This window comes from Lepisosteus oculatus, chromosome 14 (assembly GCF_040954835.1).
Source record: "Lepisosteus oculatus isolate fLepOcu1 chromosome 14, fLepOcu1.hap2, whole genome shotgun sequence".
NCBI lineage: Eukaryota > Metazoa > Chordata > Actinopteri > Semionotiformes > Lepisosteidae > Lepisosteus > Lepisosteus oculatus.
In genome coordinates, this window is record NC_090709.1 from 21,188,093 (window position 1) to 21,200,259 (window position 12,167).

Below are 12,167 nucleotides of genomic sequence, written 5' to 3' on the forward strand. Positions count from 1 at the left end.
AGATATATAACAGGAGCTGGACACAGGTGTTTGGAGGGAGAGGTGAGATGGCTGCTGGTGGACTTCCTGTCACTCCACTGTCTCTTGTTCCCCATGGGGAGACTAGCAATCCAATCAAACAGGTAAAACAAAATAAAAATTCCAGGTGTATTTCTAAAATGTCTTAATATAAAAATATCCTGTAGACGTGGTGATAGGGATTGTTTCTCTCTCTCTGCAGGCAGTGCTGATGTGAGGCTGGTGAATGGAGCCAGTCCCTGTGAGGGGACAGTGGAGGTGTATCATGGTGGAGAGTGGGGGACAGTAGCTGACTTTGGCTGGGATCTGGATGATGCTGCAGTGGTGTGCAGACAGCTGGGCTGTGGATCTGCTGTATCAGCACCAGGAGGAGCTCACTTCGGACCAGGGTCTGGATCAGTCCTGTTGGGTGGGGTTTCCTGCAGCGGGTCTGAGTCTGCGCTGAGGGCCTGTGGAAACATTGAAGTGAAAGACTGGGGCTTGAGTCATGACTCTGATGCTGGAGTGAGGTGTTCAGGTAAGAGACAGAGACTCTCTCCAGTCTCCAGCTTGAGGACAATGAAAACTCCTCCACTGATCTAGAGTCCATCATCATGATCCATTTAATTAAAACTAAATAAATTAAAATCTAGTATTGATAATATGATGATAATAATAATTAAAAGCAATATACGTTATAAACATATTATATTAAATTTATATATTAATTTAAGTGTGTCTTGTTTCTGTGTTTCCTCTGTGTTTATGTAGCAGGACAACAGGAAGTGTCTTCCTGTAGCTCATCCTCTCTCTCCAGGCACTTCAGTGTTGTTCAGTGTTGTTCAGTTTAAACAGGCAGGCTGTGCTCAGTGAGTCTGTATCTACTTCACTTTGTCTTTACTGTTTTAGCACTGGTGAAGTGACAATCTACTGTGGTTCCACTGTGCTGTTGGGTGAAATGCCTTTTCATTTTCAGGTGTTTTAATGGTATTTTGGTGTCAGTGTCAGTGGATCTGGTCAGTTTCAGGTGTGTTTAAATGGTATGTTGGTGTCAGTGTCAGTGGATCTGGTCAGTTTCAGGTGTGTTTTAATGGTATGTTGGTGTCAGTGTCAGTGGATCTGGTCAGTTTCAGGTGTGTTTAAATGGTATGTTGGTGTCAGTGTCAGTGGATCTGGTCAGTTTCAGGTGTGTTTAAATGGTATGTTGGTGTCAGTGTCAGTGGATCTGGTCAGTTTCAGGTGTGTTTAAATGGTATGTTGGTGTCAGTGTCAGTGGATCTGGTCAGTTTCAGGTGTGTTTTAATGGTATGTCGGTGTCAGTGTCAGTGGATCTGGTCAGTCTCAGGTGTGTTTAAATGGTATGTCGGTCTCAGTGTCAGTGGATCTGGTCAGTCTCAGGTGTGTTTTAATGGTATGTTGGTGTCAGTGTCAGTGGATCTGGTCAGTTTCAGGTGTATTTAAATGGTGGGTTGGTGTCAGTGTCAGTGGATCTGGTCAGTCTCAGGTGTGTTTTAATGGTATGTTGGTGTCAGTGTCAGTGGATCTGGTCAGTCTCAGGTGTGTTTTAATGGTATGTTGGTGTCAGTGTCAGTGGATCTGGTCAGTTTCAGGTGTATTTAAATGGTATGTTGGTGTCAGTGTCAGTGGATCTGGTCAGTTTCAGGTGTGTTTTAATGGTATGTTGGTGTCAGTGTCAGTGGATCTGGTCAGTTTCAGGTGTGTTTAAATGGTATGTTGGTGTCAGTGTCAGTGGATCTGGTCAGTTTCAGGTGTATTTAAATGGTATGTTGGTGTCAGTGTCAGTGGATCTGGTCAGTTTCAGGTGTGTTTTAATGGTATGTTGGTGTCAGTGTCAGTGGATCTGGTCAGTTTCAGGTGTGTTTAAATGGTATGTTGGTGTCAGTGTCAGTGGATCTGGTCAGTTTCAGGTGTGTTTAAATGGTGTGTTGGTGTCGGTGTCAGTGGATCTGGTCAGTCTCAGGTGTGTTTTAATGGTACATTGGTGTCAGTGTCAGTGGATCTGGTCAGTTTCAGGTGTGTTTTAATGGTATGTTGGTGTCAGTGTCAGTGGATCTGGTCAGTTTCAGGTGTATTTAAATGGTGTGTTGGTGTCAGTGTCAGTGGATCTGGTCAGTCTCAGGTGTGTTTTAATGGTATGTTGGTGTCAGTGTCAGTGGATCTGGTCAGTCTCAGGTGTGTTTTAATGGTATGTTGGTGTCAGTGTCAGTGGATCTGGTCAGTTTCAGGTGTATTTAAATGGTGTGTTGGTGTCAGTGTCAGTGGATCTGGTCAGTCTCAGGTGTGTTTTAATGGTATGTTGGTGTCAGTGTCAGTGGATCTGGTCAGTCTCAGGTGTGTTTAAATGGTATGTTGGTGTCAGTGTCAGTGGATCTGGTCAGTTTCAGGTGTGTTTTAATGGTATGTTGGTGTCAGTGTCAGTGGATCTGGTCAGTTTCAGGTGTGTTTAAATGGTATTTTGGTGTCAGTGTCAGTGGATCTGGTCAGTCTCAGGTGTGTTTAAATGGTATGTTGGTGTCAGTGTCAGTGGATCTGGACAGTCTCAGGTGTGTTTTAATGGTATGTTGGTGTCAGTGTCAGTGGATCTGGTCAGTCTCAGGTGTGTTTAAATGGTATGTTGGTGTCAGTGTCAGTGGATCTGGACAGTCTCAGGTGTGTTTTAATGGTATGTTGGTGTCAGTGTCAGTGGATCTGGTCAGTCTCAGGTGTGTTTTACTGGTATGTTGGTGTCAGTGTCAGTGGATCTGGACAGTCTCAGGTGTCTTTTAATGGTCTTGTGGGGCTCAGTGCTGTAGTGGAGTTCAGCTGCACTACCAGCTGTCCAAAAGGCTGATCCTTGGTGGTGGAGTGACTGTCGGTCTGATTCTGATGAGCCCAGAATTTAAGAATCCAAGAAACCAATGCAGCTTTTGATATAAATAGAGAAGAAACAGTTCTGTTGGCTCATTTATGTAAATTAATGATTTCAGGTTTGATATTTCAGACTAGACATCTAACATCTAAACTGCTCTGCCATATTTTGACTTCTTTACGGCACTGGTGGTCATGTATTTTCTTGTGATGCACTGTAGCCTGTTCCGATCCCTGCCTCCCGGCAACGGAGGAGACAGAAGAAGGCGTAGCCTTACTCCATCAGTTTACCTATCAGTTTACTTATTCACCACTACACCCCCGTCTCATCCTGTACTTAAACACCTGTCTGTTCCTACCTCCTGGCTCAGTAATGGTTTTCCTTTCGAGCTTCCTAGTTGCGCTACTCCTTCTTCTGCTTTGTGTCTTTCTTGGTTTTCGGATTACGCTTTTTCCCCCTTTGACAGCGGTTTTTCGGATCTGTGACAGTCCTGGTCTTGTCCAGAGTGTGTGTCAGTGCCCAGGTCAGACAGTCCTGTTTCAGCAGTGCCAGGCAATGGGGAATCTTTTCTTTGAGTATATGACATGCCATTCTGCTTCTGTGAATTTGGTGATATCGATCCGTTTTTTTTCTTCTGTATTTATTAAGTCTACATCCCTGGCTACACTGGGAATCATGAATTGTAAGAAGCAGTTTGAAAATGGATGGATGGATTCGTGATCAGTTTCTATTTTTACTTATTGTACAGTTGAATGTGTTCCACAGGTGGCATCTTCAGCACTGTGGTTATTGCTATGAACATGTGGAACAGCTGGAATTATGGTGATAGTTTGATTTGTAGTATTACACAAACTGATTAATTTAGTGTCTCTGATTTTCATATCTTGTATTTGCCCCAGCGTACAGGTAATGATGCACTGAACACCTTATTTAGAGGCACATGTTAGGGCACAGAGGTGGAGATTGATGATTTAGAGTCTTTGATCTTAACAGAGTTTAACATTCATCTACAATTATTAGATGTACATGTATCTACATTATTTCTGGAGGAAAACAATCAATTTTACATTCAGTAAAAACATTCAGCCCTAAAATATGTTTTGGTTTAACTATCTGACGTTGACCTTTCAGATTTTCTTCTGACTCTCCTCTCTTTCATTTCATTTTTATTTATTTCCTATTATCTACTTTTTTTATCTATATCTATCCTATTATCTATATTCTTATTGAAAGCACTCTGCATTATTGTACAATTGATTGTAATAGTGTATGTATTTCTAAAATGTAATTTTCTATGCCAAATTGTAGGTGTAAATCTGTTTATGAATGGAACAATAAGAAGTCAAGATTTAAATTGAGAATCTATTATATTTATTTTTTCACATGAAGTTGGTTTATTTTCATAGGGTAGTAAGTTTAATTCTCACAGGCACCAGGTTCAGTGACAGTGAGCAATGAGCTGTACTATGAGAGATTACCTGCTGAGACTGACAGCCTGTAGTTCTCTATTGCAGGTTTCCTGAGGCTGGTGAACGGACACAGTCTCTGCTCTGGGAGAGTGGAGGTGAATCTCAAGAACACCTGGACCTCAGTGTGCGACTCTGACTTTGACTGGCAGGATGCAGAGGTTGTCTGTCGGGAGCTGGACTGTGGGGCTCCTTCAGTGATACACAGATGGGCTCATTACGGACAGGGCCAGGGTGCAGTCAGGTCAAAGCAGTTCCAGTGTAGAGGACAAGAGTCCAAACTACAGCACTGCCCCACTGCAGCCAGGCCAGAGCAGAGCTGCTCCCAGATAGAGCTGTAAGTCTGACTTGTACAGGTAAGATTGTCACACTGTTTTCACTCATGGAAACAATCGTTATAGAGTCGTAAATTATACATATTTTGATTGGGTGATCTCTGATGTAGACTGAGTGATCTCCAGGGGAGAGTGGGTGATCTCCTGAGGAGTGTCGAGTGGGGCAGCACGCAATCGGCATGTTCTAGGCAGGGTCCCAAGCACACACCCCACACACCAGACTTAATTTAAAACAGTGATTTATTAGCTGGAACTTACAGTATATGACCTGGACCGGGCACACTAGACATAGGAGCTTGTTGTTTTTGAGGATGTTGTCATTTTTGCAGATAACCAGGGTGTAGCAGAGGGGAGTGTGAGCGACCATAGGACAGTCCCTGTGGCTGTGTCGGTGTTCCCATCAGCGCCCGGTGTGGAAACTGCTAGGGGAAGAAAATAACACAGGTGGTTTAGTGTAACAACTGAGGGGATGGTGCTTTCTGCCTGGGCTGATTTGTGAAACGTATATCTACAGCCTGTCCAATGGCCAAAACTATCCTTCAACCTTGAGGCTGGGAAAACTTATCAGCCTATGCTGTGTCAAAGCCTGTTTTAATATCAGCAACCTATCCTTCAGCTCTCAGACTGTGTGGGGAAAAAAGTACAGTTAGCAGGTAGTAGGTAGATTTTTCAATTGTAACAAAGCTGCTCACTGATGAAGCTAGGAAAAGTAAGGTAAACAGCCTGTGATGACAAGGGCTGTGACAGGAATATCAAACGCTATTCTTCGGGCCTAAGACTGGAATTGTAGAGATGAAAAATGTAAGTGAAAACTTTCATCTTGGGGATGATTTATTAATACTTTATTTCAATATGTGCCAGGCTGAGGCAATTATCGGGGAATTTTTCTGTCTTCTCCAAATCCTTCCTGGTTTTATGTGGCCTAGAGCAGGGTGCTAATTGTCTCCTATGAGCTGCACATCGTTATCTTACGTATGGGGAAAACTTGGAAAAATGAGTCCCAAGGGAAAGTAGCATCCTTTGAGGAAACTATCCCTTTTGGCATCACAATATCTGTTCTTATTCTATGCCTGCTATTGGTTTCTCACTCACTATGTGCTGGATCTTATAGTTTTTTTTCACTGTATTGGTACTTTAATTTGTTGTATTTCTTGTGGCCTGCTGTGGTGTCATGCTGGTGAAGTTCTCTCCTATCTGCAGGATACACAGGGTTCAGGCTGGCGAACGGCTCAGACTCCTGCTCTGGCCGAGTGGAGTTACAGTGGCTCTTCAAGGACTGGGGGACAGTGTGTGATCTCTACTGGGATCTGAGAGATGCCAGTGTTCTCTGCCAGCAGCTGGGCTGTGGGGAGGCTGTAGCAGCTCCAGGACAGGCCAGGTTTGGACAGGGCAGTGGACCAGTAAGGGCAGATGTGTTTGAGTGCCGGGGCAATGAGAGCCGTCTCTCACACTGTGCTGTCTCTACATGGGGCAGAGCAGGGTGCTCTCATGGACAGGACGCAGGAGTCATCTGCTCTGGTGAGAATTGTGTGATAAAACACAGTGACACTCCCTCTGCTTACACACAGCAGCACACTCTTTTCATGATTGACTGAATATCTGCTCTGTTACACACTGCCAGTTATGTAAGAGATGGAAAGATGAAAACACATATTCCTTAAAAAGTGAGTGTGTTTTAAACATGTCATATCTAACTCAAATATTCCCTCAAGGGGTTATTAGATTGTCATTTTCTTTCTGATGGAGAGATACACAAATACACTGAGGACTAAAAATCAGTTTTATATTTATATTGATTTCACAGATGGTTCTAAAAGATGAAAGAAAGTTCTTTAACTCAGTATCCTGTAATTAACATCTGACCTGCTTAATTAGTTTAATTAATAGAGCCCAACTGAACAGGAGCCTGAAAAGAAAGTGAGTCTCAGAAAGTCAAGGTTTACAGATGTTATGTACACCTGAACCCCACACACAGCTGACACTCCACTGGTGAAACATCACTCCTGTGGACAGAAATGAGCTGCTTCCTTCTCTTTTACAGACTCAAATATGACCAGAGATTCACCTGGAGCAGGTAAAGAGAGGATGAGGACTGTCTTAATCACATCAGTGCTGATTTAATTCTTGTTTCATTTCTTGTGCTTAATTGTACCTCTCATACACGGTTCACAGTCTGATTTCTCTCTCTCTGTTTGTTTCACAGGTTTTCCTTCTTCAGCTGTTCCCTCTTCCAAAACACCGGGTATGAATTAGCCCCTGTTCTGTATCTCCAGGGCTCTCAGTGTGTGTTGATGTCTCTGTTGCTAAGTGGAATCCCAGATCAGTCTTTGAGGCAACAGCTGCGTGTGTGCAGTTTTTTTCTGTGTGTCACAAACACACTCGGGTCTTTGGGATCTATGGTAAACACATCTATCTGAATAATGCAATTTGTCACCGGTGGAGCTATTGTCTCTGTGCCCGGCAGTGGGTCAGAAAAGTAACTTATCTGGTATACTGCTTATGAACAATCTGTTACAATAAGTGTATATACTGTATTAAATTAATCAAAAGTCAAGAAACACTGTACTTTGACTGTATCTGCTGTGCCTAGTGGGCTGAGCTAATCTTCAACTTGTAATAGCAGGTCATGGTGATCTCTTAGAACTCCTGATCTCTGACCCCTGACCTCTAATTCTCTGCTCCTAGATCAGCTGTCCCTCAGGCTGGTTGGGGCAGGAGGTGACTGTGCTGGGAGGCTGGAGGCTTATCACAATGGCTCCTGGGGGACAGTCTGCTATGACTCCTGGGACCAGGCAGACTCTCAGGTGGTATGCAGGCAGCTCCAGTGTGGGGCGGCCCTCAGTGCTCCAGTGCCATCCTCCTTCAGCCAGGGAACTGGTCCCATCTGGCTGGATGAGGTGGGCTGTCTGGGGAATGAGTCGTCCCTGGGGGAGTGTTCCTCAGCATGGTGGGGACAGCATGACTGTGGACACAAGGAGGATGTGAGAATCCTGTGTTCAGGTAGGGGAGATAATTAAAATTACAATGATTCATATTCTTTAATCCCACATTGTGGATAAGGCTTTCATTTAGAGTGCCTAGATGTGTTTGACTTGTGAGGATGTGAGAATATTGTGTTCAGTAAGTTAACTAAATAAAATAATCCACATACTGGAATTCCACATTGTGGATATGGTTTGCATCTGGAGTGCTTAAATACATCTTGTTGAGGAAAAGACTGAGCTGGATGCAGAATTAATTTTAAAATAAATATTTATATTGATGAGTTCAGGTGGGTAGCTGCGTCAGCATGCGTAGACTGCAAAGGAACAAGTAATAGGTTTATTCCATGCTGAAAAAAAGAAGAGAGAAAACACAACGTTTCAGCCGTGGAGCCTTCTTCAGGTGTTTATATTGATGATACAGCTGGGAATGCACATATTCACATCCCAGCGAAAATAAATAAAGAGAGAAAGAAACTCTGGCACTCAAGATAAATTCCCCTCCACTAGTGAATGGAGATATTCATCTCAGTCCTCCAGTAAACTCTAGGGTCCAAACTTTAAACTTCTCACATCAATAAGACCTGTTGTCTGTTTGGGTGTATTTGTCTTGGCCATTATATTTCATGATTTTCTGCCTCAAATGTTTCATTTTGATTCGTTCCAAGAATCTTCCTGTCAGATCCTGATGAACCACTTGGTGTTAAATGTCACCCTGAGCCACGTTTTCTCCACTCACAGCGCAGCACCACTCACCCTGAACCACTAGTTCTACTTTCATGTCTCAATCTCTTAGTTGTGCTCCTGCTGAATAGCCAAGCTGATCAGAATGACGTTTTGGATCAGAACCTGATCATGTAATGGGATTTTAAAGCTCTGTGTGATGCACTGTCCAGATTCTGAATGAACAGCACCACACACACCTGTCACCTTCATGTCAACTGTGTTATTGTACAGCTGTCCTTGTTTCATTACGTGAGTCAGTTATAACTGGATTAGTACAGGAAATGAGACTGATTGCTGTTCACATTGTTTGTTGTTTTTTTTCTTATCAGTTCAGAATGAAACATTGGGCTGTCTTGTCAAGGTTTGTTGCCTTTGACTTTCCCTGCTGTCTTGACAGATCACACTCTCCTGAGACTGTCTGCAGGCTGTTCAGGACAGGCAGAGGTTTACTACAACGGCACCTGGGGCAGCATCTGTGCCAACAGCATGACAGACTCAACAGTTGCAGTGATCTGTAAACAGCTGGGCTGTGGAGACAAGGGCACCGTCAGAGAGACAAACTCCAGGCTGAGCCCTGATCCCAAATGGCTGGACTTTGTCTCCTGTCGCAAACACGACTCCACCCTGTGGCAGTGTCCCTCCTCCCCCTGGGGTCAGAATGACTGCACAGATCGGGAAGTGGCTGAGATCACCTGCTCAGGTACAGAGGGAAGAGTAATGCTCTGTGAATTCTTGTTTTGCCATATTTAAAACAGACAAAAGCTTTAAACTGAATTCTTAGTAATTTGTATCCAAACATGTATAAAATGAAATAATTATTATTAATCTTTGAAGGTCCTAGAAAAGAAGCTGACAGAAGCACTCCAGCCCCTCAGGAAGAGCAGCCTCAGCAGCACTGCCCAGGTGAGTTCAGTGTGTAAAACAGTCAGAGACACTGCAGCCCTGAGCTGAGGAACAGTAACCATACAGCTCTCTTCTAGAGCCACTCAATACCTCACTAACCTCTACTACAGTCACTGAGCTGAAAACACTCAGTAAGCTCTCTGCTCTCGTCTACAGTCACAGATCTAATGACACTCAGTAACCTCACTGCTCTCTTCTACAGTCACAGATCTGATGACACTCGGTAAACTTTCTGTTGACTTTCAGTCCCACTGGCTCTGCGCCTGGCTGGAGGCACTAACTGCTCTGGCCGGGTGGAGCTGCGGTACGAGGGCTCCTGGGGGACAGTCTGTGATGACTCCTGGGACCTGCAGGATGCCTAGGTGGTCTGCAGACAGCTGGGCTGTGGGGATGCAATGAGCGCAGAGATAGAGGCCTCATTCGGACCAGGAAACGGCACCATCTGGCTGGACGAGGTGAACTGCACAGGCAGTGAACTTTACCTGTGGGACTGCTGTCACTCTGGACTGAATCAGAGCGACTGTCGACACAAGGAGGATGCAGGGGTTACCTGTACAGGTGAGGAGAGTCTTAGAACTGTAGATGAACAAGGTAGCAGATCAATGGAGAAGTTAGACTGATGTTACCCATACTCTATCACTGCTTAATATCTAACTGAACCAACTAAGATCATCAGTCACAAGATTGGGATGTTTTGTAGCCCTGTGTATGTGAACAACACTAGGCTTTAATTCCGAACAAGACACCATTCATCCAGCAATCCTAGATTTGACCTCAAGGAACAAATGTAAAGATTTTCTTTTTAAGACCACTGTGGATTCAACCTGCTGTAAAACCAAAGGCAAAATAATGACAGTTCTCCTATCTCTTTTACAGGTTTGTCAGAGACAACAGCCAGTCCAGCAACAGCTACAGGTGAACAGAAATCTTCCTTGTCATTGATAACTCCTGTCTTTCTGTCTCTTCAGATTCCCAGTGTATCTGTAGTGTGTCCTCTCCTCTCTCAGGGTGAAGATCAGTGTCTCTTCAGATTCCCAGTGTAGCTGTAGTGTCTCCTCTCCTCTCTCAGGGTGAAGATCAGTGTTTTCAGATTCCCAGTGTAGATCTTGTGCTAGTGTCCTCTCTTTCCTTACTGATTTAGTGACAGTCCTGATGGGTTAGATTGGGAATCCTTAACTATTCTTCGGTGATCTTGGATTAACCCTGAAGCCATGATAGCCAAATATCGGAACAGGAGGAGAACAGGACATGTGTCGAAGTGTATATGAGCCCAAGAGCACCTCTCCTGATCCCTGTTCATCCATTTTCTCCCCCTCTCTCAGGCAGAACCAGGACAACAACCCAGACACAGCCACTGGGAGGCCTGTCTGCCTCACCCCTGGTCCTCCTGCTGCTGGGGGCTCTGCTCTTCGTGGTGCTGGCCCTGTTAGTGGGGCAGCTGATCCAGAACAGGAATCTGAGGAAAGGTAGGGAGGGAACTCTCCATCCACATAGTGACCTCTAGTGGTCAGTTCTGTCACTCACATGGAACTTATATTTACATTATTACCTTGAGGAATAAACCCGGTAGAGAAAACCATTTAAAGTTTAAAAAAGATTATCAACAATTACAGATGGAGATATCAGGAAATTTGCAAATCCAGAAGCATAACATTTATGTGCTGTAATGTCCAAAGAAGGTTTAGTAGTCAATGTCTTGCACTCCTCTCCCTGTATGTTAACCCTGAGTGTCTGTTTTCTCACACAGCCCTATCTAAGGGAGCACTCGCCCCCTATCATGATGCCGTTTATGAGGAAATAGAGTACAAACTGGCCAGAGAGGGAACCTACAGAGCCCCCAGGAGAGGTGAGTGGAGAGAGTCTTCAGGAGTGATTAGTCTCCATCTTCTGAGGAAGATCTGAGGACTTAACACTTGTAGAAAATCTCACCATACTGGTTTTAAATCTGTAGAGTTTTCTTTCTCAACTGCTGTCAAAGTAAGTGAAGGAAAGCATCATAAACTCTGTGTTTCTGTTGACAACCTGGCTTCTCTCCCAGTAAGAGACAGTTCTGACTGACTGTAGGATTTTTTTTCTCAACTGGTGTCAAAGTAACTGACACCACAGTTCACAGTTCCTGATCTGCCTTATACACACAAACTCTGAGATACTGTTCACACCCTGGCTTCTTCCACAGCCAGTGGAAGACAATGAGTCTGCTGTCTGACTGCAGGTATTATTGATCTGTCCTCCTGTTCACAGGGAGATTCCTCTCTGACGAGCTGCCCTCTGGATATGATGATGTGGAGGAGAGTGAGGGAGACCCAGTACCAGGTGAGGGGAGATGGAGTCAGGGGGCTCAGTGTGGGAGTGAGGAGGTCTTCAGTCCAGTACTCACTCTCACCTCAAACCAGGCTGACATTTAGAGAACTTATGTAGAAAATCCTGAATTATATAAATATAACCACACGTGTTTCTTCAGTTTCTTCACACTAGCCTTATCTCAGCAAATCATAGATGCCGAGCAAAACTAGACCTGGTCAATACTGGGGTGCTCTCATTGGTTTTGATAGAAAAGGAGACTGCGGAACAGCATGCTGTAAAAACGGCCTTTCAGATCAGATTAATCAGCGACCCTAGAGTTTTGGCTTAACTATACACCACAAAACATTTAAAATCACACTTTCCAATTACTTTGCAGCTCTATGGTCAAAGTAAGTCTGAGTCCTGAAGTGTAAATTCTCTGTCTCTCTGTGTGGTTCAGGAGACTCAATAACCTCTCTGAAAGAAGAGATCCCAGAGTACTATGATGATGCTGTAACTGTACCTCAGAGTCCAGATGCCTTGTCAGGTGGGTTATTTCAGTCCAATCACATGGGGAAACTCTGCACCAATCCCACTGAGTCTGAAT

General features: G+C 44.2%; 2 protein-coding genes across 2 annotated transcripts in view; both read left to right on the forward strand.

Annotated features, from left to right (window-relative positions):
* Positions 1-6,720, forward strand: part of LOC138242525 (antigen WC1.1-like) — a 40,552-nt gene extending 33,832 nt beyond the window's left edge. Inside the window, exons 5-8 of the mRNA XM_069198059.1 lie at positions 4,381-4,515; positions 4,997-5,077; positions 5,868-6,067; positions 6,709-6,720. Of these exons, the coding sequence (XP_069054160.1) occupies positions 4,381-4,515; positions 4,997-5,077; positions 5,868-6,067; positions 6,709-6,720 (428 nt within the window). The remainder of the gene's footprint in view (positions 1-4,380; positions 4,516-4,996; positions 5,078-5,867; positions 6,068-6,708) is intronic.
* On the forward strand, positions 6,717-9,639 carry LOC138242526 (scavenger receptor cysteine-rich type 1 protein M130-like). The gene is made up of 4 exons (XM_069198060.1): positions 6,717-6,741; positions 7,353-7,667; positions 8,772-9,074; positions 9,524-9,639. The coding sequence occupies exons 1-4, from the start codon at positions 6,717-6,719 to the stop codon at positions 9,637-9,639; spliced, it is 759 nt and encodes a 252-aa protein (XP_069054161.1).
* The last annotated feature ends 2,528 nt before the right edge of the window (positions 9,640-12,167 follow it).

What these genes read in the sequence shown, in the direction of transcription:
- LOC138242526 (XM_069198060.1), top strand. Translation starts at nt 6,717, where the DNA reads ATGACCAGAGATTCACCTGGAGCAG. An exon ending in CAGAGATTCACCTGGAGCAG is followed by an intron (nt 6,742 to 7,352) that starts GTAAAGAGAGGA and finishes CTCTGCTCCTAG; the next exon opens with ATCAGCTGTCCCTCAGGCTG. An exon ending in GGCTGAGATCACCTGCTCAG is followed by an intron (nt 9,075 to 9,523) that starts GTACAGAGGGAA and finishes GTTGACTTTCAG; the next exon opens with TCCCACTGGCTCTGCGCCTG.